The sequence below is a fragment of the Neophocaena asiaeorientalis genome, unplaced genomic scaffold (assembly GCF_003031525.2).
Source record: "Neophocaena asiaeorientalis asiaeorientalis breed wild unplaced genomic scaffold, Neophocaena_asiaeorientalis_V1.1 scaffold521, whole genome shotgun sequence".
In the NCBI taxonomy this organism is placed as follows: domain Eukaryota; kingdom Metazoa; phylum Chordata; class Mammalia; order Artiodactyla; family Phocoenidae; genus Neophocaena; species Neophocaena asiaeorientalis.
This window is the reverse complement of record NW_020174712.1, coordinates 6114987-6140404: the sequence shown is the minus strand read 5'-3', so window position 1 is coordinate 6140404 and position 25418 is coordinate 6114987. Positions and strand designations below refer to the sequence as shown.

The 25418-nt window shown below is 37.4% G+C and overlaps 1 protein-coding gene and 1 long non-coding RNA gene across 2 annotated transcripts in view; one reads left to right on the top strand and one right to left on the bottom strand.

Moving 5' to 3' along the window:
- LOC112409658 (uncharacterized) overlaps positions 1-25418 on the top strand; it is a 100414-nt gene that overhangs the window by 15046 nt on the left and 59950 nt on the right. The window lies entirely within an intron of this gene.
- Positions 1678-15134, bottom strand: FRG1 (FSHD region gene 1). The gene is made up of 10 exons (XM_024759904.1): positions 15036-15134; positions 14850-14927; positions 12742-12812; positions 8358-8483; positions 7496-7553; positions 7039-7153; positions 5674-5778; positions 3529-3620; positions 2913-3023; positions 1678-1781 (listed from the first exon to the last, which is right to left on the bottom strand). The coding sequence occupies exons 2-10, from the start codon at positions 14909-14911 to the stop codon at positions 1745-1747; spliced, it is 777 nt and encodes a 258-aa protein (XP_024615672.1). The 5' UTR covers positions 14912-14927; positions 15036-15134; the 3' UTR covers positions 1678-1744.

Genomic DNA, 25418 nt, shown 5'->3' with positions numbered 1-25418 from the left:
GCCTGTACCTCTAAGGATGGGTCTTGGAAATCTACAGGTACCCTAGGCGATTCTTTTTTTTTTTTGTGGTACGCGGGCCTCTCACTGTTGCGGCCTCTCCCGTTGCAGAGCACAGGCTCTGGAGGCGCAGGCTCAGCGGCCATGGCTCATGGGCCCAGCTGCTCCGCGGCATGTGGGATCCTCCTGGATTGGGGCACGAACCTGTGTCCCCTGCATCGGCAGGTGGACTCTCAACCACTGTGCCACCAGGGAAGCCCCCTAGGCAATTCTTATGTATATAAATTTGAACTGTTTCTTTTTACAGGTTGGGGAGCTGACAAAAGCAAGGACTAGACTAAGTCCTAGGGCAGGTTTCACAATCTTGGCACCATTGACAGTTTGGCTGGATAATTCTTTGTTGTAAGGGAGTGCTGTCCTGTGCATTGTAGGATGTTTAGCAGCATCCCTAGTTTCTAACCCTCTAAATGCCAGAGTACCCCCTGTTCTCCCAGTTGAGACATCCAAAAATGCCTCCAGACATTCCAAAATGTCCCTTGGAGGGCAAAATAGGCCCTGCTTGAGAACTGCTGCTTTGGGGGATCAGAGTAGTAAGTATCCAAGGATCAGAAGAAGGAGAAAGCAATATGGGGGAATGTCCACCTACTGGAATTGGAATGCCAAGTTAGGGCCAGAGCTACAGCAAGAGCTTCTCCTTTATAAGGCTGATGTTGGTAGCTTAGCTACCTTGCTGTACTCGAGGGGCCATGTAAGTCTAGAGTTGGTGACAGATGGAATATAAATATAAAAGCTGAGAATTAGACAAGGTGTGGCACCAGGTCTCAGTCATGGCTGTGCATTGGAATCAATGTGGAATTGTAAAAACATAAAAATGCCTCAGCCAACCTTAGCTCTTCTGAAGCAGAATTTCCAGTGGTGAAGTCCAGGCAACTGGTACACAAGCTGGTTTGGGAACACTCACAGAGTTAGATGACATCCTGAATACTGTTTTCAGGAACTCAGAAAGAGACAGGCTAGGAATAAAACTGTCTCAGCATAGCAGACCTCAGCAATGCTTAGTGTCTGAGCCTCGTTAATAGCTCCCATCCCATCCCACACGTGAGGATGAAAGCATTATATAAATACATATCCATTGTGGCTAAACTGTCCTAAGTAGGGAATTTCCCCAATTTTACTCTTATCCTCTGTTCTGAACCTACTCGCTCTTTTGTAAAATGTTTCCTTTTCCCATCCCACTGCTTAATACCCGATTTCTTTCTCTCTGTGCAGCCCCCTTGTCCTGATATTTGTTTGGCTTGTGTGTGATTTGGGCAATATTTAAGAGGTAGAATCAAAGCCTTGCTGACTGATTGGATTGGGAGTTTCTAATTTCCGTTTAAAGGTACTGATTAGGCATCTATTGTACTAAGAAATGCAAAGTAAGACTATAAAGCAATAGGACAACTTCCACAAGCTGCACAAGAAGCATCAGTTTCACAGAGTAGCACTTCATGCTTTATGACAGGAAATCCAGAAAAGAAGAGAATTCTGTGGTACTTTAAGTGTGTACTCTAAGTTTCATTTCCATGTGAAACACCAGTTGAGTAAAAAAGTACATCCATGGAGAATCTCAATTAAACTTGATTAATCTTGGTTAAATCTAGCAACTGGTTCAGCAGTAATTCCATAACAGCCCAATAATTCTGTTAAAACACTTCCACTGATTTTTTTTATTCAGGAAAAAAGACGACAGAAACAAAAATCCTGGTCATTTGCAATATCTATCAGCTTTCAATTTTGCTCTCCTGTTTAAACAAAAACAAATAATAAAAATTATGTAGAAACATGTCATATATAGCCAACTGCTACTAAACATAAACTCATGCTCAGAAATTGGGCTCTCAATTTTGGTTATTATATTACCACACTGCCTATATTAAAATAGTTTAATTAAAATTTTACTTTTCAATTTTATGTTTCATACTACATGGATTTTATTCTTACAAAAAAAATCTTTTCCTGATCTTTAACTCATGTTGCTTAAGGGCTTTTTAAATCCATAACAGCGATTTTAATTGCCTCTGAATTTAAGCATGGCCTAAGCTTCTATTTAACAAGGTGGCATTGTTGTATTTTCATAAGTGATAAAAGTTAGAGGACACAAGCCTTACTCTTTTTTTTTTCTTTTTTTTGTGATACGCGGGCCTGTCACTGTTGTGGCCTCTCCCATTACGGAGCACAGGCTCCGGACGCGCAGGCCCAGCGGCCATGGCTTATGGGCCCAGCCACTCTGCAGCATGTGGGATCCTCCCGGACCGGGGCGCGAACCTGTGTCCCCTGCATCGGCAGGTGGACTCTCAACCACTGCGCCACCAGGGAAGCCCTAAGCATTTTTTAAATGTTGTAAATCTAGGACACTACTTACCTAAATAGGAATACTAATAAATAAACATTAATAACTTAACATTAGTAATGTTAAATATCCTGCACACATCTGAATTCAACTTAATAAAAGTGCTTCAATTTTGTTATTCAATTTTACACTTAGAAATTTTTAAACTGATTTTTATCTCATTTTTGGAAAGCTGTACTATAACAGAGCTCACTGAATTTTGAAATTAGTCAAAGAATTTCTTTCTAGCCCTGGTTCTAATAGTTATAAAAACTTGATGGTAAATAAATTTATGAAACAGTTTCAGTCAGACCTGAATTTCTTGCAATAAAATATATAAGCACTTGGAATCTGGCTATTTCCAGATATTCTTTCTTGGTGATCTTTTCCCAGACTTATGATGTCCTTTTAAGGTAATACCACCACATTCAAAAATTAAAGACAAAAATTTGAAAATTACAGTAATCAAAAAAGAACATGGGTTTATATACACTACTTCTATTGGCTACTGAAAATAGTTGGAAATGATTCAAAATATGCCTACCTGTCCAGAAGTGTTTCATGCAAAAATCCATCTTTCCGGGCCTTTTTAAGAATTTTACTGTCTTCTTTACTTATTTTAAGTTTGTGGTCTTGGAAGCTCTGGAATTTCTTTCTGTTAAGAAAATATCTTTCTTGAAAAATATCTCAAACTTTGATTATACATGTTTACTGATGAGCTTAAAATATTTTTAAAAGTTTTTTGTTTATTTAAAAAAAACTGTTTTTCTTAAATAATATACAACTTTTCAACAACAAAAATGACTTTAGTACCCCACCATCAAAGAGGCAGTTGTTTGGATAGCTCTACAAATTCAAGATTTGGAATACTGCCTGGAGTCTCCTGTGTCCTGGCAGCATTTGGTTGGCATTATGTACTGACAATGACAGACACTCTATAGAGTAGGGAGAATAGATTAACTCAAGTGATTTGAGCATTGAAAGCTAGCAGGATGATAATTACAAAAACTGAAGCCTTAAGAGAAGCATTCAGTTTAGTGCTCTGTCCTAGAGTCTACATTATGTTGTCTCTGCTTGTCCTTCAGGTTATTTTATTTTAGGTGCCTTGAGAAGCATCTCACTGCCAAATCTACAGTTCTAAAAGGAAAAAATATACCTACACATAATTGATTTCACACTGTTTAACATTTCCTTTGTCTTCTTCTGGAATATCATCTTTTTTCTTAGTTTCTCTTTCAGCACAGGATCTAATCTGGATATTGGAGATGAGAACCCAACAGGTTACACATTTATCTTCCCCCTGCTCCACCTTACTTATTACAGAAGAACATTCTAGGTGATTTCTTATGCAAAAGAAGAAAACAGTTAACTTAGCAATTAGATTCAGAAAAAGACAGATTCTAGATATGTGTTTTTATTTATATATACAATTTATCTAAATAATTGCTATTATATGTTTCTTTAGAGCCCTTACATCAGAAACACTGAAGAGAAACTTATTTGAAAAGCATTTTACAGATCAGATCCCACTAAGCCAATTAGGCAATCATTTAACTAATTTAATTTTGGCTGCAAAAGTAAATACAGTAGGATCAAATTATCCTGCTATTTAGTGTTCATTTTATAACACTGGAAGTTTAAGATAGTAGCTATTTTACTATGCATAGGATATTACCAACACATTAAAACTTTTAACATAACACAATTTGTTTTCATCTAATTGGAATCTATCCCTTTTAAATACTCCTTATACTTTCATCAGTTTTGACAGATACTTACTATCACATTCCATAAATTAACTGATACAGATATAGCAATTAGGATCAACTGAGGGGGGTAAGAAGAGGACAGAATTCAGGGCCATGAAACTGGCAATTTGCAACCCAAAGGACCCACATTGGAAAGGGATCTCTGTGCCTTACAGCACAATTCCAAGATTGCTTAGAAACTGGTGAGCAGTAGGCATGTGCAAATAATATGTGTGTGACGGTTTTGGCTGGAGGAGTCCTAGAAGACCTGGGGAAATTCTGGGCCAGGTCTGTGACACAATACTGCTTTTGGCAGGAGGGAATGTGTTCTGGTAGATAAGGCTAGGCTATAAAGGTGGATGCTGACACAGACTAGCAGAGCCTGCAACGTAAAAGGCAAGGTGGAAAGAGTCCTGGATTATCATTGCTCAGAGCTTTCAGGTACCTGACTAACCAGACAGACCCAGGGATACCTGACAGGTACTTCATATAAAAACGGTTGTAATTACTGATAAATATAGCACAGTGTTTTTTTATTTCTGTAGATGTGCAAAGTACTGGACATACATTTGTACTGCTTGTCTTCAATAATCATACTTTTATAATGTAATCCAGATGAAAAACAATTCAAGCACGATACAATAAAATTAAATATAAATAAAATTAAAAATAGGTGAGTCAGAAATCCACCAGCATTTTTCTAATGACTGCTTCCTGAGAAGCAGTGTGGTGTGGAACGTAATTTCTAGAGTCAGTTGGGCCTGGGTACACATCCTGTCTCCACTTTATCTGTGTGACTTCATGAAGTGACTGATCAAAACAGTGAGGATGTAGGGAAGGTCAAAGGTTGTTTCCTCCTCTGTAAAGTTAAGATAACCTCACAGGAATACTATGAAGATAAAAGACAACTATGCATGTGCCTCACTCAGCAGAGTACCTGCAGCTACTTGCTGTAGTTTTGTTTATATAATTGAAAAATATTATGACTAATACTTTTTAAAATACAACAAGAATATCTAGGTTTTAGATTTAAATTTTTGGGATTTTGGCTTTTGAGAAAATTATGGAAGATAGACCGAAACTTCTAATTCCTGAGCTGTCTAGAATGGTATTTTTTTCTCCATCAGTCAACTCCAAATAATGAAATGAAGAGTTACTGGTATTAACATTCTTGTTTAAAAAGATTAGTGATATTTTTCAAGGTAAAAAGAATACTGTAAGACTGTAAAACTGAGGATTATGAAAATCGAGAACATTTTAAAAATAACATCAAATATATGACACAGAATTTAAAACAAAACATATGCAGATACTTGATAGATGTGTTTAAATTATGCTGTTAGTAGAGAAAATATAACATGGATTTTTATGCTTTATTTATAAGGATTAAAGCCACCTTAGAAAAGGCTTTTTTCCCTCGTTTCTTTAAGCCTTCCACTCTGGCCCTAACTAATGCATTACACACAGCAAATCTGGATCAGATTACAACATTTTAAAGAGAAGCAGTCACATCATACATGTGACATGTATTAGTCTATAGAAAAGTCTCATGATTACCTTTATCATTTCTTCTTCTCCTGCCGTTTTACTTTTTGCTTCTATATCACCTGCTTCATTGCATCTAATAAAGCAGCTATTTGAGGCCAGTAAAGCCATTTTCCCCTAAATGAACAAAATAATAAGAAATAAGTTATGAGAATACCTGTGAAAAAAATTCTTAAGTCTTGAGACTAAATTGAATTTTTCCCATGTCTAAAAGTAATCAGGAAAAATAATGTGAAGAAAACCTGGAAAAATAAAAAAAATACAGAAAAGAAAACCAAAATCACCTATAATCTTACTACTCAAAGATAACCACATTAAATATTTTTAGTATATTCTATTAGTAGGACTAAATTCGAACTGTATGGAATAGAATTATTTCCCTTGGCTTCAGAGATTTATTGAGGATATAACTGATTTAGTGTTTTAAAAAGTTAGCTTTAAAGACAAAAAAAATTATAATAGTAGTGTTTTAAATTTTTCTCCATAATTAGAAAATATAAAAACATATCATAGTTGATTGAAGTATAATCAACTATACTTCAATAAAATTTAAAAAAATGCAGAGAAAATATATCTCATAAAAGCTAGCCTTCGATGCCTTTGAATTTATTGCTCAGAACTTTAAGAATCAATGTCTGAGGGACTTCTGGGTGTAGGAAGAATTAAATCTTCTATCATATCCAGTTACAAAAGTGCTAATAACATGGATTTGACTTAATTTCTTATTTGAGGTGGTAAGGGCTGGGTTTTCTGTCACCTGGATGACTTTTGGTAAGCTTGGATGTGGCTGTATAGTCTAAGGTGATTTAAATCTGTGCTGCTGATCTTTCTGCTGAGTACCTTTCTGTAACAAAGTTTTACTTGTTACATCAGGGACTTCTAAGTCTTTCTTTCATTTAAATTTAAAATTTTAAAACTTAGTGTTTTTCCCCAAAATAAAGTGAAATGAACATCCTCAAATTCTGTATAACTGGTAGTATCTGACTTATCATCCTGGCCTTATCATATGTTGGTGTTTTCTGTTGATATAATGAAAAATATCTATTCAGTTTCTTTGCCCATTTTTTAATTTTTCTTTCTTTTGCTATTGAATGAGTTTCTTATATAATTTGGACATTAACACCTTGTCAGATATATGGTTTGCAAATACTTTTCCCAATCCATAGCTTGTCTTTTCACTTTGTTGATTTTTTTTTCCCCTGTGTTGCACTATTTTTTGAGCTCTTTTTAAGATTATGAATTCATGTTGGTTTTAAAAAATTTAATGCATTATTGCAGTGTATTTTTTTCGGTTTTTTTTAACATATGTTCTCAATGAATGTTAGAGACTTTCCCATTCACTGACAAGGAACTTTTATAAACAATAAGAGTACTTACATCTTGAAAGACTGGTTCCCATTGTTCTCTTGGTCCAATTGCATCTGAACGCCCAACAACAAGTCCATCTGAATTTATACCTAGGTATTTTCCATAGCCAGATTTCAGGGCAATTCTTCAGATCAATAAAATAGATCAATGTTAAAAACGGAGAGAAAGGAAATTAAATATGGAACATAAAAATAGTATGTGTGTGTATAAAAATTCAAGACTAACCACAGTCCAAATGTTCAAAAGCCATGTGTGGCTAGTGGCTACCGTATTGGACAATGTAGTTCTATGTATACAATTTAATATTCTACTTTCTTAATACAAGTATTATATAATACCTTATATAGCAAACATTTTCCAAATTCATTATTCTTCAAAAACACTACTTTTAATAGATATATAATATTCCATTACAATGTATCATATTGTATTACAGTGTATTAATTATAGTTCAACTCAAGCTTACCTGGAATCAGACAATTTGACAGCTGTAAACTGCTCTGGAGGACTAGGACCCTCATCAACTACAGGAGAAAAAACAATTTGAAATAAATTTGACATTTCTTATAAATATATATATAAAGATACTCTTTAGCTTGAAAGAAGTAGCTCTTTTAAAAACAAACATAAGAATATTATATTATGATGTAATTATAATACAGTATTCATAGTATCAAGAGTTACTTTATCTTCTATATAACTCATGTTTAGTTTTACATACTTAACAAGATAGGTCAGCATGATGCTTATTTAGTCACTTCCAAGATACTATCTCTTTGTATTTTAAAATGCAGTCAGCACATAGACAAATAAGCACTTAATATTTAAAAAGCTAAATGCTTTAATTTATTCAAGGGATGGCCATTCACACAAAAAGCTACTGCTTTTTAATCTTCTAATTTCTTCGTATCTCATTAGTGCTTCTTCCCATAGGCTAAAAGGAATGAGAAAACTTTAAATTATTAACAGTTATTTAATGCTCCAGATTAGTTTTGGCAAAAGGTCTAAAGAATAAAGGAATTCAAACCTTTGACTCAACCAGGTTTTCTTTTTCTTTCTATTTATTATTTCAATTATTCATATTGTTTTTGATTCCCATGGATACTCTTCTGGAACTATACAGAATGTTTTCAAATGCTTATACTGGAAAGAGGGAGTTGCCAATAACTGGTAAATAGTGAAGAAGGAAAAAAAATGGAAGAGTCAAATCAATGGATTCATTCCTTTGGAATATATTCGAGATTTGTTAGAATTTGGCCTAAGTGAATGAATGTTATAAAATATATACTGTACCCTTTTCCCTTCCATTGCTTCTACCAGACACAAACCTTCTTTATGTGGAGCTCCCAGTGTAAAAAGTCCATTGTCAAGTGCATGTATGTAGGTTCCTTTATCCATTTCAATCGCTATGGTTCCTGAAATCTCACCAAAGTTTGTTACTGTCCACCAGATTCCTAAAAAATAAAATCAGTAATTTAAATTTATGTTCTGGATTTGACAGAAGGTTCTTACTTGTTGCTGTTGTCATTATAACATATTTAAAATTTTTATTTTGTAGTTGTAAGAATAATACAGGGAGATCTCATATACCTTTTAATCACTTTTTCCCAATGGCTAACATCTTGCATAACTATAGTCAGTATCAAAACCAAATCCATGAAACTGATACAATCCATGAAACTTATTCAGATTTCATCACTTTTACACACACTCACTTGTATGTTTCTATGCAGGTATGTAGATCTAGGTTACTACCACCACAGTCAAGATTAGGTTCTTTTAAAATGTAAAATAGCAGTACACATGAAGGCACAAAATGATATACAGAGAACAGACTCTCTCATATCAGCCTCCAGTCATCCATGACTGGTTTCCAGAGGCAATGACTACTGCAACTTGTTTCTTATGTATCCCTCCAGATTATAATTACAATTGCTAAGACTGAGGTCAGGGAGCTTATTACGTATATTTTCCTTCTAGGAGTTTTATGGTTTCAGGTCTTACATTTAAACATTTAATTCATTTTGAGTTAATTTTTGTGTATGGTACAAGATAGCAGTCCAGTTTTCCCAACATCATTTATTGAAAAGACTGTCCTTTCCTCATTGTATATTCCTGGAATATGCATGGGTTTATTTCTGGGCTCTCTATCTGGCTTCATTGATCTATGTGTTTGTTTTTATGTCAGTACCATACTGTTTTGATTACTTTAACTTTATAATATACTTTGAAATCAGGAAGTGTGATACCACCAGCCTTGTTCTTCTTTCTCTATATCGCTTTATTTGGGGTCTTTTGTGGTACATATAAATTTTAGGACTGTTTGTTCTACTTCTGTGAAAAATGCCACTGGAATTTTGATAGGAATTTCACTGAATCTGTAGATTGCTTTGGGGTTAGTTTAGACATTTTAACAATATTAATTCTTCCAATCCATGACCATGGAATATCTTTTCTACATGTCTTCTTCAATTTCTGTCATTAATGTCTTATAGTTTTCAGTGTACAGGTCTTTCACCTCCTTTGTAAATTTATTCCTAGGTATTTTATTCTTTTTGATGCAGTTGTAAATGGGACTGTGAATTTCGCTTTCTGATAGTTCATTATTAATGTATAGTAAATGCAACAAATTTTTGTATATTAATTTTGTATTCTGCAACTTTACTGAATTCGTTGATCAGTTCTAACAGTTTTTTGGTGGAGTCTTTAGGGTTTTCTATATATAATATCCTGTCATCTGCAAATAGTGACATTTTTACTTCTTCCTTTCTGATTTGGATTTCTTTTTCTTGCCTAATTGCTCCGTAGGACTTCCAATACTATGTTGAATAAAAGTGGCAAGTGTGGGCATCCTTGTCTTGTTCCTGATCTAGAGGAAAAGCTTTTCACTGTTGAGTACAAACCTAAATTGTATCCAATTTTTGTTGGGTCTGATAATGAGATAGTGTTATGTATTAAAAGAAAGAGCAAAACAGAAGGAAGAAAAGAGAGAAAGAGAGAGACTGATCTTGTAAGAAATGCACATTTATGTGTATATGTATAATGACTTAGTATCTGTTATTTATTTTAAAATTCTCCAAAAAAATGTATGCATGAGAGATTATCTCACAGTGGGCATGTGTGTAAATGAAACAAGACTGTTAAAATATTGATTATTACTAAAGCTCAGTGATTCATTATATTCATGGAAGATTCATTACATTCTTTTCTCTACTTATGTATTAGTTTGAAAATTTTCCATGATAAAACATTTTTAAAATTGAGTTAATCACACTGTACAAAATTATCTATTCAGCTAAACAGGTCAGGCTCTTCATAACTAATAAAAAAATTAGTAAAAGGTTAGCTTAAATGAAGCTGGACCTTACCTAATATCATATACACATACTAACTCAAAATGCATCAAAGACCTACATGTAAGAGCTGAAACTATCAAGATAAAACTCTAAGAAGAAAGCATATGGGAGAAGTCTCATGCCACTGGATTTGGCAATGATTTCTTGGATATGACATTAAAGGTACAAACAACAAAAGAATAAACAGACAAACTGGACTTCATCAAAATGAAAAATTTTTGTGCAAAGGACACTATCAATAGAGTAAAAAGACAACCAGAAAATATTTGTACATCACATATTTGATAAGGAATAAATATCCAGGATATGTAGAGAACTCTTAAAGCTCAGCAACCACAAGAAAAGCAACCCAATTCAAATGATGGGCAAAGGACTTGAATAGGCATTTCTCCAAAGAAGATATGCAGATGGCCAATAACCACATGAAAAGATGCTCAACATTACTAATCATCAGGAAAATGCAAACCAAAACCATAATGGGATACCACTTCATACCCATTAGGATGGCTATTATCAAAAAAAACAGAAAATAACAAGTGTTCATGAGGATGTGGAGAAACTGGAACTCTTGTGCACTGCTGGTGGGAATGTAAGATGGTATGGTGGTTTCTCACAAAATTTCAAATAGAATTACTGTATATGATCCAGCAATTCCACTTCTGGGTCTATACCAAGAAGAAATGAAAGCAGAGTCTTGAAGAGATATCTATACAACCATGTTCACAGGCAAAAGGTAGAAGCAACCCATGTTTTCATTGATAGATGAATGGATAAACAAATATGGTATATACATACAAAGGAATATTATTCAGCCTTAAAAAGGAAGGCAATTCTGACACATGCTACAACATGGATGAACCCTGAAGACATTATGCAAAGTAAGACAGTCATAAAAGGACAAATACTGTATGATTCCACCCTTCTGAGGTACTTAGAGTAGTTGAATTCATAGAGACAGAAAATAGACAGAAAATAGAATGGAGGTTGCCAGGGACTAGGGGGGAGTAAGGAATGGGCATTTATAATTTAATGGGTGCAAAGTTTCACTTTTGCAAGATGAAAAAAATTCTGGAGATGGATGGTGGTGATGGCTGTATAACAATGTGAATGTACTTAATGACACTGAATTGTACACCTAAAAATGGCGAAAGCGATACATTTTGTTATGTATATTTTACCACAATTAAAATAATTTAGTGAGAGCTTTACATAATTTATTTCTGACTTATAGCTATAATTGTTTTCAGTAAAAAAAAAATGCTTTACTCAGAATCATTATCAGCATCCTATGATCATTAAAACTTTCTTAAAAATGTAATAGTTAATGATTTTAAATTATTTGTATTTTATATGTTCTGTGCCATTTTGACCAAGTACACTTAATGTTGATTCTCCCCAAATGACCTAGATTCAATATAATTCTCCAGGAAAATCCAACAGGATTTATGGTAGAAAATAATAAATTGTAAAATTTATATGGAAACGCAAAGGATCTAGAAGAGTATAAAGAAGTATAGAAGTATAAAGAAGAAGTATAAGGTTGGGAGATTCACACAACCTAATTTCAAGACTTTATGAAATGACAGTAATCAAGACAAATATATCACTAGAACAGTAGACGAATCGATGGAACAGAGTCCAGAAATAGACTTAACACATATAAAGTCAATTGATTTTTGACAAAGATACCAAAGCACTTTAATGGTGAAAGGAAAGTCTATTCATCAATGATGCTGGGACAACTGGATATCAATATGAAAAGAAAAGAGAGAAAGAGAAAATAATTTGTAAAATGTATTTGGTTAAATAATATTTATTGGGCTTCCCTGGTGGCGCAGTGGTTGAGAGTCCGCCTGCCGATGCAGGGGACACGGGTTCATGCCCCGGTCCAGGAGGTTCTCACATGCCGCAGAGCGGCTGGGCCTGTGAGCCATGGCCGCTGAGCCTGCGCGTCCGGAGCCTGTGCTCCGCAATGAGAGAGGCCACAACAGTGAGAGGCCTGCGTACCACAAAAAAAAATAAAAAATAATATTTATCTATATTAGGCCTTTTTTAAAATGATATATCAGAATCTCTGGGTTATTAAGCAGTGTAATGATTCAGAGAACCATGTTTCCTCTCTCCTGTGCTTTCTCCTGATGATGAAGAAAAGGCCTCAGCAATGACATCTACTGTGCTACAGCATAAAAGCAATCTATAACTATAAGTAATATTTGAGCACTTTAAGACAAATATGAGTCGGTCATAAATTCCTTCTACTTCCTTTTTACTACTTATCCCTACTAGGAAAATAATTTTAAAGGGATCTCAACCAATGTTAACTTTTCTCAGAATAAGGTATACAAAACTGACTCACCAACAATATCAAGTTGAATTTCTTCATCTTCTTCTCTTTTTCTCTTCTTCTCTTTGCTCTTTTTCTTCTTACTATAGGAGATAATTTATATAGATGAGTTTAAATATATTGATTTGCCTACTGTCATATGATGGAATCTTAGAAGACTCTTTTAAGATGTACATTGATATATATATTATTGATTTACAACGATATACATTGATATGCCCTCTTACTTCTAATCCTGAGAAGTCACTTCTGATCCTGTACATACTGTGTTACAGTTAAGAGAACAGACTCTGGAGCCAGACTGCCTTTTAAAAGCCTGATTCTGTCATTTCTTAGCTCTGTGATTTTTGGAAAATTTACTTAATCTCTCTGTAAGTCAGTTTCCCCATCTACACAGTAAGGATAATAATTTAACCCAACTCTTAAGGCTGTTGCGAGGATTAAGAAAATGCGTATCTTCATACATTGCTCATGAAAATGTAAAATGGTGCAGCCACTTTAGAAAAGAGTTTGGAGTTCTCAAAAAGTTAAACGCAGAGTTACCATAGGACTTAATTCTACTCCTAGGTATACACCCAAGAGAAAAGAAAACATATGTCTGTACAGAAGCTTGTATTAAGAATATTCATAGCAGCATCATTCACAAGTGCCAAAAAGTGGAAACCCAAATGTCCATGAACTGATGAATGGATAAACAAAATGTGTTGTATCCATACAATGGAATATTACTCAGCCATAAAAGGAATGAGTACTAATATAACATAGATGAACCTTGAGAATGTTATCCTAAGGAAAAGAAGCCAGGTACAAAAGGCCACATATTGTATGATTCCATTTATATGAAATATTTAGAAGAGGCAAACTGATACAGACAAGTGGATTAGTGGTTGCCTGGGATTAGGGGATGAGCAGAATGGGGAGTGACTGCTAATGATTGTGGGGTTTCTTTTTGAGATGATGAAAATGTTCAGCAACTTGACAGTGGTGAACCTTGTGAATATCCTAAAAGGCACTGAATTCTACTTTAAAAGGGTGAATTTTATAGTATATGTATTATATCTCAATAATTAAAAGAAAACCCAGAGTGACTTTAAAAAAAAGTTAATATGTAGTACTTAGAATAGTTCTTGGCACACAGGAAGTGCTATGTATGTGTTAATTATATTGATAGTTATAATGATTATAAGACACACTTGTTTGTATTTTCATCACAAAATAAGCTTTCAGAAGCTAACTCTCCCCTCCCTCCTATGAATTCAGACAGTAACAGTTTCACATGTATTCAGGATAAATTCTTGATGCCAGACCCCTAGGCAGAGTTCTCAAGTGCAGTGGCTTCAGTTTGCTCCTTGACACTTTCTTTCCATCTCTCATAAACGTACCTAAAACTCTATCAGACCAGGATGAAATGCTCAACATTTTTGTGAATAATCAACCCCGAGCAAATATAGCAGTTAAAAACGAGGTGGAGGTATGAGTGGGCAGAAATCTTTTCCTAAAAATCTAATACTCATAAATCACCACTATAACTTCTTCCTTGTATTTGGCTCTGGTTACTTACTGTACATATTATCTCACTTAATCCTCATAATAATCCTTTTAGAGTATCATTAATCTCTCCCAATAAACGAATAAATGGAAGCTCAAAGATATTAACGTACTTGCCACAAATCACAAAATTAGTAATTAGTGGAGTCCATGTTCAAACCCATATCCTTTTCAAAATCCACATCTACATATTGTATTAAAACCTAATTTTTTCTAGGTGGGAGGGAGACAATGTTGAAAATAATTATTCCTAATAAAGGAAGCTACTGTTATAACCTACACTATCACACTAATACAGACCCACCAAGCATAGATCTGGGAGGGGGGGGTTCATCAAGGGACCCGAACTTGTGGCTCCTGGGCTATCGGTACGCCCAGCTAGGGCGAGACTCTGGCGGTGCGTCTCCGCACCGGCGCCGGGAACTGAGTCCGTCTCGGCAGGAGGCGAGGCCCAAGGGCTGGGAGCCTGAATGACAGCTCCCGGCGGCTTCCACAGCCTAGCCGCAGGGAGAGGAGAGTGGAGGGTTGTCGGAAAAGAGGGGCAGATTCTCCCGCACAAACTCGCGGTTTACCTCTTTGCCTTGGTTCCCTTGAGCACGAGTTTGGTGGGCTTCACGTAGGAGTATTCGGCCATGGTCGCAGTGACGCTTCTGTATTAAGACAGGGAGCTGGCTCAGGGCAAGATACGTGAACCGGGTCAGAAGCGGGCGAGGGAGGCACAAGAGTGGGGATGGAGTCCAAACTCCCCGAGAACTTACGCAGCAGCGGAGTGGGTGTGTTTCCCCCCCAAATCCCTGGCCTTTCTCTCCCGAATAATGAGTCCCAAATAGAATTCTACTTCCTGTTGACAGGCTGGGGCTACGGCGACCGCAGAGGGCCTAAATATACCAGCGTTCATTTGCTCCGTCCTGAGAACGGGAACCTTAGGGCCTTTTTAAGCGAGTCAACTGGGGAGACGCGCCTTCTGGTGAATGTGGCGGGTCTCACGGCCCTGCTCGGCGTCTTGAGCCACTCTGGAGAGAGCCGCCTGCTAGGTCTCGGGAGGAGACGATAGTTAGATCAGAGGGTGAAATAAATGACTCCGTCAACCCTCCGGACTGCACAGCAGACGGGTCCTGACTGCGCCCCGCGGCCGAGGGCTGAGCCGGCGTGTGGGAGCGGGGCGGTGGGGGCGCTGGGTAACACAGAGCGCGTTACGGGGCCTTGGACGACGTCACGAGCCATCTCAATTATGTAAACGTTTATTGTACTGTTTTAATTAGGGAGACTCGAGTAATGTACAGGAAACAAATAGGGAATAAAATAAAAGACAATTAAGTGCCAACATTTGGGCCGAAGATTTCACTAGTGCTGCAGGAATTTGGGCGGAGGTAGAGTGGGAGGGTGACCTTGGAAACTAATGTAATCAGAGAGGTCTTTCCATATAGGGGGGGTCTTGAGAGGCTTTCACAACTTCAATCACCTGTTCCGATCTCATCAGTTTGATAATCCACCTCCCTGATTCCATTTTCTCCACCTTCCAAACCATCCTCTGTAGTGCTGAGTGATCTCTCTAAATAAATCGCTCATCATTATTCCCCTACCTAAAATCTATTAAAGGGAAGCCTGTTGCTTTCTGGAGGGAAAATCCTAGCATCACTTAGTAAATTGGTGATTGTGACCTCTTTACCCACCACTGAACCCCTGACACCTTAATTCCAGTCACACAAAATTATTGGAAATGTTGGAGAGCTCTGTGTTTGCTTCTGCTGCCTAGAATGCTGCTTTAGACTCTTAGCCACCCTCTTCATGTGACCCTTTTTTTTCAGCCTTTAAGACAAACTCAGGCTTCATTTTCTCCAAAAAGCTATCTTTGAATGACTTCCTCTATTTCCCCAAATAGCCTTCGTTTCTCACTCTGTAGTTTAATACTGTGCTTTTTAAACGCAGGAGCCATGGCTTATTTATCCTTGTTTCACCTACACCTGTACCCAATGCCTGCTTCACAGTAGTCCTTGCCTAAATGTCAGTTAAAATAGTAAGAGTCTAAATCCTGGTGTGGGATAATGAAGAGAGTGGAACAGAGTGTGACTTGACTAGATAGGAGGGGTTGTGATAGAAAAACAGAAGTAGACATATTGGATGGGTAAGGAATAGCAGGCCATTGGAAGCCAATTCCTTATTTATTTATCAGCTGTCTCTGCAAAGACACTGCTTGGTGATAGGAGAATACAAAAATGCTTAGACTCAGGGCCTGATCTTAAGGGCCTTCATCTAAATAAATAATGTGCAGGGAGAGGCAGTATAACACATAATTAAGAGTGTAGCTTCTGGAGACAGACTGCTTGGGTGGACAAACCTTGCTGTCTTCGTAAGTTAGATGACACAGTCATTTAACCTCCACATAACTATGTTTCTTCAGCTATAAAATGGGATGATCCTCCTAGGGTTATGATGAATATTAAGAGAGTTAATATAGGAAAATACTTTTAAAAGTTCCTGATAAATAGTACATCATAGATGTTAGCTATTATTATTAGATATCAAAGTGCCCTGAGAAAGATATAAACAAAATGTTGTGGCAGGATGTGGTGGTGACATGTTATAGGAGTTTGTGCTTCTGTCTTGCTCTAGGGATCAGGAGAAGATTAATAGTCAAAGTGGCATCTGAGAAGGGTCTTGAACAATGGGTAGGGTTTTGATAGCTGGAGATCGGTGAGGATAGGCATGTCTGATAGTGGCAGCAGTATTAGCAAAGGCATAGAGATAGAAGAGTAAAGGGCTTGTGTAAGGAGCAGTGGGCAGCCCTGTTGTTTGGAGCACAGGGCATGTAGATTAGAGTGGTGGGAACTAGGATTGAGAAGGCAAGTTGGGGTCATTTTTTTTAACTTATTTAAAATTTTATTTTCATAAGTTTATTTTTGGCTGCTTTGGGTCTTCATTGCTACGCACGGGCTTTCTCTAGTTGTGGCAAGCAGAAGCTACTCTTCCTTGCGGTGCACGGGCTTCTCATTGCGGTGGCTTCTCTTGTTGCAGAGCACGGGCTCTAGGCGTGTGGGCTTCAGCAGTTGTGGTGCGCGGGCTCCGTAGTTGTGGCTCGCGGGCTCTAGAGCGAGGCTCAATAGTTGTGGCTCACAGGCTTAGGTGTTCCGCAGCATGTGGGATCTTCCCAGACCAGAGCTCGAACCCGTATCCCCTGCATTGGCAGGCAGATTCTTAACCACCGTGCCACCAGGGAAGTCCCTGGGGTCATTTTTTGGCTGAAGAATTTTTTTTTTTTTTTTGCGGTACGCGGGCCTCCCACTGCTGTGGCCTCTCCTGTTGCGGAGAACAGGCTCCGGACGCGCAGGCTCAGCGGCCATGGCTCACGGGCCCAGCCGCGCCGCGGCACGTGGGATCTTCCCGGACCGGGGCACGTACCCATGTCCCCTGCATCGGCAGGCGGACTGTCAACCACTGCGCCACCAGGGAACTCCCTTGGCTGAAGAATTTGCATGAAATCAGTAAGCACTTTAGAGTGATTAAATAGTAGTGGGGTGAGATGAACAAAGTGGTGTTCCAGGACACTTATTCTGCAGCAGTGGGTATGATGGGTTGTGTAAGTGACACCAGGATTCTCCCACTCAAGCCATAGCTCTTTGTGACATAGAAAAAAAATGGAAACCAGTTTGAATATTAAAGAATCTTTGGCAATATTAAACTCTTGATTCCTGGTGGCACCACAGAATCAAGACGGGCCCAATTCAAACCTAACTCAAAGCAAAACCATGACAAATGGTTTACTAGATTAGTATCCAGTCTAGTTTGTAGAATCTAAGACGATGCTTTGTACTGGAATAGAGATAAATTCATGACTCTCCCTTCTAGTCCCACCCTCTCTTTTGAAGTTAAACAGCCGCTTTTTTTTTTAAATTAATTTTATTTTCAACTCCTCCAGGTTTCTGTGGGTTTCAGGGGTCACATAAGTCCTCTAGGATCTTGATGAATTGAGGAGGTGTGAGTAAACATGTTTTTAGCAAGGGGAGAAATTGGAAATTCTGTTAACATATTTTCCATTAACATTGCCAAGTTTTCAAGGTTATTCAATGAGAGGGATCCTTGTGCAATTTTCCAAGCTTTACTGACCTTAAGAATCGTTGCAGGGAATTCCCTAGCGGTTCAGTGGTTAGGACTTGGTGCTTTCACTGCTGTGGGCCCGAGTTTGATCGCTGGTCAGGGAGCTAAGATCCCACGAGCTGCGCGGTGCGGACAGAAAAAAAAAAGAATCACTGAAGATATTTTTTAGAAACACTTACCCCCAGGCCCCTCATCTAGAGATTTTTATTCAAGAAGATCATTGATGGGACCCAGGAATATGTGTTTTTGGTAAGTGTCACAAATGATTCTTAGTGGTCAGGCAAATTTGGGAAACATTGACCTAGAATTTATGTTTTCATGACTGGCAGCTGGAGAAGGTTGTTCCCCAAACTTCTATCTTTTCTGAAAATTAAATATTTAGTTTTTAAAAGGAAAAATTTTATAGCTAGATACAATGTTTATACACATACTATATGTATTGTACTATACTGTATCTTTTGTCATTTGTATACTTAAAGATGGGTAAGAATACTATGAGAAAAATTAGATATTAAATGAAAAGAGAAGTGTATGGAGGTAGAGAATAATGGGAGAGGTGTGTTTATTGCTGTGCAGAAGTAAAGTCCAAAATGATAGAAGTCTGAGGTTGCAAATAGCACTTAGTAAGGTGCAAGAGCTTCAAAACCATTTCTGAAATCTTTGATGTTCAGTTGTAAATGGTGACTTGGGACTAGATTTAGGGGAGAAACCAATTATGCTTTAAAGTGTTCTTGTAAAAAAGGCTTTAAATGAAGGAAAATCCTTATATTTACTTGAGTTAATTTAAATGGGAAGTTTTTAACAAATTACTAACGCTCCCCGTCTTAAAAATTTTCATTTGAAATGAAAATTTGAAAAACTGATGTTTATGCTCTATTAGCATCCTTATGCAAAGACTTAACAACATATTTTACATTTCCAAGTTTTTATTTCTTAATTTTTCTGGAAGGAATTGTTTTACCTTGAGTCTTTAAAAGCAAGGTAAAACAATTTATTTTGACAAGTGCATATGGTACATTCTTCCCCAGTGTTTTTGTGGCAAAAGATTAGGTTTAACAGTGATTGCAGTATGAGAGCAGTGGGTCCAGACCAATTTCACTAACTACTAAAATTGTGTTCTGTTGTTTGGACTAAAAGAAAATGGAGGCAAAACATATAGATCTGACATGAAAACATCGACTGTTCTACTCTCTGTTTCTATGAGACAGTACACACACACACACACACACACACACACACACACATATATATACCACATCTTATTTATCCATTCATTCATAGACAGACATTTAGGTTGTTTCCATCTTTGCTATTGTGAATAATGCTGCATCAAACATGGAAGTGCAGATATCTCTTCGAGATACTGATTTCCTTTCCTTTGGATATATACCCAGAAGTGGGATTACTGGATCATATGGAAGTCCTATTTTCACTTTTTTAAGGAACCTCCATGCTATTTTCTACAGTGGCTGCTCCAATTTACATTCCTACCAACAGTGCGTAAGGGTTCCCTTTTCTCCACATCTTTGCCAGTACTTATTATCTCGTCTTCCTGCTAATAGTCATTCTAACAGGTGTGAGGTGATATTTCATTGTGGTTTTGATTTGCATTTCCCTGATGATTAGTGACATTGAGTGTCTTTTCATATACCTGTTGGCCTTTGGGAAAATATCTATTCCGTTCCTTTGTCCATTTTTAACAGGTTTTTTTTCTAATGAATGAATTTCTTATATATTTTGGATATTAATCCCTTATCACATATATGATTTGCAAATATTTTCTCCCACTCTGTAGATTGCCTTTTTAATTTGTTGATTGTTTCTTTTGCTGTGCAGAAGCTTTTTGGTCTGTTGTAGTCCCACTTGTTTATTTTGCTTTTGTTGCTTGTGCCTTTGGTGTCACATCCAAAAAATTATTTCCATGACCAATGTTGAGGAACTTTTTCTCTATGTTTTCACTTAGGAGTTTTATGTTTTCAGGTCTTATATTTAAGTCTTTAATCATTTTCAGTAAAAATATTTAACATTTCAAGAGTGTTATGTAGGCTATCATGAGCACATCTTCTAAGGACCTAAGCTGGGACATTCTGGACTATACTCTATGGATTTACCCCTTCAACATGTAACATTGTCTAATATACACAGAAGATATATAGAGTACAAGATGACAGGACAGGAGATATATGACATTCTACCACATTCTATCATTATTTTCTCACTTATCAAAGCATCTTCTTTTTTCTTGTTTTCTGTTGACACATTACTAAGCAGAGCCCTATTTACTTGTGCTGGAGAGAAGGAACATTTAAAATACATGTCTTAGAGAGAGAGGGTATGAAGAAAGTGGTTTCAAATAGGTTGATGACATTGAAGGGTGCTCTTTGTAGAGAAGTTAATACATAATTCCCACAATATGGAGCACTTCCCCATATGAGGGAGGCCTGGAGTAGAGAAATCGTTTCTGGATTTTGCAACACAGCTTGGGTGTGGGGGATGGGAGATGATCAATCAAGTATTGTCCTTAAGAAATGGAGTAGGTGGAAGCTACTTCAGAGAGTATGTGCTTTAAAGCGTCAGGTCTCAAACTTTTTGGTGTCAAAAAGTTTATACTCATAAAAATTATTGAGGACCCTTTAGAAGTTTTTTAAAATATGGATTATATCTATCTATATTTACCATACTAAAAATTAAAACTGAGAAATTTAAAAAATTATTAGAAAATAGACCTATTACGTGTTAACATAAATAACATTTTATTAAAATTGATGAGAAGAGTGGCATTGTTTTATATTTTTGCATATATATCTTTAGTGTCTGGCTTAACAGAAGAGATTTTGGTTCTCCTATCTGCTTCCACATTCAATTTCTTGTGATATCACATACCGGGCAGCTTATGGGAGACTCCAGTGTACACTGGGGAGAAGATGGGGGTGGGAGAGGCAAGTAACACCTAAGTACTGTCACGGAAAGGGTTTTGACCTTGCAGGCTTCCTGAAAGGGACTCAGGGCCTCCCAGCGTCCCCTGGACCACGTGAGCACAGAGTAGAGGGTAAGTTCAGATGAGAAAGCAGCCTTTGTGGAGGGTTTTGTTGACTGGCAGGGAGAGCGGGGTTAGGGAGTGTGGAAATGAAGGTTGTGCTCTTCTTTCCTTTCATTTTCCTTTACACTCTTGTTAGAATTTACTTTTTAGATTACAGTATTGCCAGAAATTAGGAATTGTGTGAATGGACATCATTGATTCTTCTTGATTAAAGACTTATTTTGTCCATCTTCTAAGTTTCTGGTGCATTCAAAGAAGCTTTTTGTCTCATTTTTTCCCACACCCCAATTTGGAATTTATAAAGTGCCCTTGAAGGTGTATTTAGATGATGTGTCTCCCTGAATACACTTTGATATCACTTATAAATCTCTATAAGCAATGCTATGCTGTCCTTAAAATACAAATATGACACTATTCCTTATGTAGGAAGGGCTACAGAAACCTAAAAAAATGATATTTTTAATACAACCTGATGCTACTTGAACAAAATGTGTCTACTTTCTTATGTGTCCACAAGGTGCTGCTGTTTCCCTTCTAATAACACAAGGCAGCTGCTCCCAAGAACACAAGGTACTCAAAAAATTACTGTCGTTCCTATTCCATAATTAGTAAGTTTTCAGGGTGCAATTAGGTTTGTCCCATAGAAGAAACGTGTAGGGTTTTTCTTATAGAAACATAATTTATGAGTTAGTCTAAAATTTGGCATTGTTAGAGTGAAGATTTCTCTTTTTTCCTTATAATTTCATTTATAATAATTATATTTTTAGTGATATTAACGGCTTCTTAAAAACATCATTATATTATACACCCAATGACTGAAATCGTCTGCCTTGAAGCACAGCGAAATCATTAATCAGCAAACTGGGTCTGAAATGGGGCCATTTTAAGAAAGCTATTTACACTCTGATTTTCAAGTTTTTTTTTTTTTTTTTTTTGAAATTAAAACATTTCGAAAATGTACTAACTCTGATTGTTTAAAAAAGTAATGGTTCTTTTTATGGTAAGGAAATAAATTGAACCGCTATGTTGGTGGAAAGTGCAGAAAACAAATCAGCATTCTTTATAAATAGATTTTACTGCTGTTTTAGAAATTACCTAAAGTGCTTTTTAGGTGATGGAAAAATGAAATCAGCCTCTGTTTGCACTGTGCATGCAGCATATTTGCTGTGTCCCTTTCAAGAGGATTACGGAATGTTGGGGGTCAGGATTCTCAAAAAAGAGAATTCTAAGAAGTGGCAAAATGAGAAAATGAAAATAAAGCAAGCCTGGTTGTTTAATATATATACTGATGGAGTTGAGGGAAGACCCTGGACTGGGAGCCAGCAGATCATGTTCTGACTTTGATGGAGTCATAGGTGGACCCAGCAGGCCTGATATTCAGTGAAGGCCAAGGCTAACTGGGAGTCAGGCTGACGGGCATTGGAACAGGGAGAGAGGCCACTGGCCAGAGGTAATGGCCAAATGTTCACTGTTCAGTGCTCAAAGCTAAGCAGGGCATTAATGTGCATTCTGAGGGCAAAGTTGATACCAGAATCTAGACTTCCCAGCTGAATCCAAGACCTCAGTCTGATGGGCAGGATTAAGTAGTCTCAGTGGTCCAACAGAACCCACAGAGGTGTGCTCTGCAGATGTTGGCTGGCGAGCAGCATGGAGATGTTTCATTCCACTTAGTAAACATTCTTTGATAGTCTAAGTTTGACAGAAACATCCTTCAGGAGCAGAGACAAACTCTTCAGATTTGGGTTAGAGGTCTGGCTCCTTGGAGCTGTAGCCCTAGAGCTTATATTTCAAGGGAGGAGAGAGGAGACAGCATCTCAGGATGGTAGGTGACTGCAATTAAACTGGATTTTTTAAAAAAGAGAATTCTTATGTCTTAGTTTGCTTGAACTGCATAACCTATTATCATAAACAAAAAAACATTTACTTCTCTCAGTTCTAGAGGCTGGGAAGTCCAAAATTAAGGCTGGTCTGGTCAGGACCTCTTCCTGATCTGCCAATGGCTAGCTTCTCGTATCCTCATATGGCAGAGAGAGCTCTCTTTCTCTTCTTATAAGAACATTAATCCCATTATGAGTTCCTCACCCTCATGACCTCACCTAAACTAAATTACCTTTCCAAAACCCAATCTCCTAATATCATCCCATTGTAGGTTAGGGCTTTCACATATGAATTTGGGGAGGACACAAATATGTAGTCCATAGCACCTTAGCTAATAAAATCTAGTCCCTAAAAGAGACGTAAAATTATGACTTGATTTTTGTCCAAACTGTCAGTCTGGATTTCTTAAAAACAAACCATACTTTACTATTTCATCTAAAGATTTATTCATTCTTAATCCATTATATTTACAGAATTTTTAAAGAGTTGCATACATGAGACTTCTAATAGCTTTATCATAGGAGGCTTTATAATATTGTAGGTAAAAGCATGTGCTTTGAAATCATACAGTAGAATTTATGAACAAATCCACACACAACCCTATTGTTGGCTACTCTTACTGTTCTAATTGTGCTGAGGAACTAAATTTTTTTTTTTTTTTTTTTTTTTTTTTTGTGGTACGCGGGCCTCTCACTATTGTGGCCCCTCCCGTTGCGGAGCCCAGGCTCCGGACACGCAGGCTCAGCAGCCATGGCTCACGGGCCCAGCTGCTCCGCAACATGTGGGATCTTCCCGGACCGGGGCATGAACCCCTGTCCCCTGCATCAGCAGGCGGACTCTCAACCACTGCGCCACCAGGGAAGCCCATGAGGAACTAAATTTGAGAGACTTACCCAAGGTCACACAATTAATAAGTGGTATAGCTGGAATGTGAATCTAAGTCTATTTGATTCCAGGACCTATTTACCGTTCTCCTACAATGCTTTTTAAGACCCAGAGAATGCTAACATTCTTTCTTTTGAAATCTCACTTCTTTCTGGGTAGGAGCTTTATTGATCTGTGAATAGGGTACCATAATACAGACAAAAAATTCTTTGAAATCTTTAATATTTGCGGTGAGATAAGGAACAGTTCTGTGGTATTTTCAGTGGGTAAGCATCATTTGAACGCTTTCTGTGCACCAGCTCTGTAAGAAGTAGAGACATTTCTGTTGGCCTGTGGAGGACAGAAAGCCCACAGCTTCTATTATACCTTCCCTTTTACTTCATCTCCATGAAGATGGACTTCTATAGTTGGTCAAATTCAAGGATCTTTTATGAGCCACAGCTAGAGGTAGAACTTTCCTAACTCTAGGTTAAGATTTATGAGCAAGGTGGAGAGCTAACTTAGCTTGCGACTACTCCTTTTGGGAGAAAGTCTAATCATTTCTTTTTTGGGGGCCCCCTTTGCTCCCCCAAATGCTGCATAAGACAAGTCTGCATTCTAATTCTTTGGCAGTAGAGGATATCCGCTCTCTTTCACTGAACGCACAACCAAAAACAAACAAGGAAAACTAAAACAAAACCTAAGCAAGCTCCCCTGGCTTCCTTGGGACTACACTCTCTCTGGCTGCTTTCCTCATCCTCCTCTCCGACAGGTGTTCTGTCCCTTTCTCATAAGAGAGTGTCCAGATCTAAGACTTGGGCCTGGGCTTTGGGAGAAGTAGGCGGGAGGGGTCTCTGTCTTGCTTTGGCACCAGACCAAGTTAGTAACAGAGTCCTTCCAGCTTTAAGGTCAGCTCAGTAGACCTCTCTCTGTGTTTGGGGAAAATCTCCAGGTAGCAATAAAGTGTTATTTTACTGTGCTTTGTTTTCTGTACATATGTATCTATCTTAGGGGCATCATGTGGAGATTTGTTCCTTGGCCAAATACCATCCTCATCACTTCCATTATGGCAAATTGTATTACCGTGTGGAACTGAAATCTAAATGGAAATTCAGCGAACAAGTATAGTGAGAGAATTATGTTATGGGGTAAATCCTTTAATGTCTTCTTAGGGACATTGATTGTTTTCTCCCTTATTCACCAAGTTCTAGGCTTGCATAAAAGTGATGTTTTGGTCTGAGGCAAACTTCCTGATTGGTTAGCA

Excerpts from the sequence above, each read along its gene's own strand:
- FRG1 (XM_024759904.1), bottom strand. The coding sequence starts at position 14,911 with ATGGCCGAATACTCCTACGTGAAGCCCACCAAACTCGTGCTCAAGGGA. Across the intron at positions 3,621-5,673 it reads GAGAAGAAGAAATGATAAAG|ATTAGATCCTGTGCTGAAAG; the intron begins GTAATCATGAGA and ends TCCAATATCCAG. Across the intron at positions 1,782-2,912 it reads CATGAAACACTTCTGGACAG|GAGAGCAAAATTGAAAGCTG; the intron begins GTAGGCATATTT and ends TTGTTTAAACAG.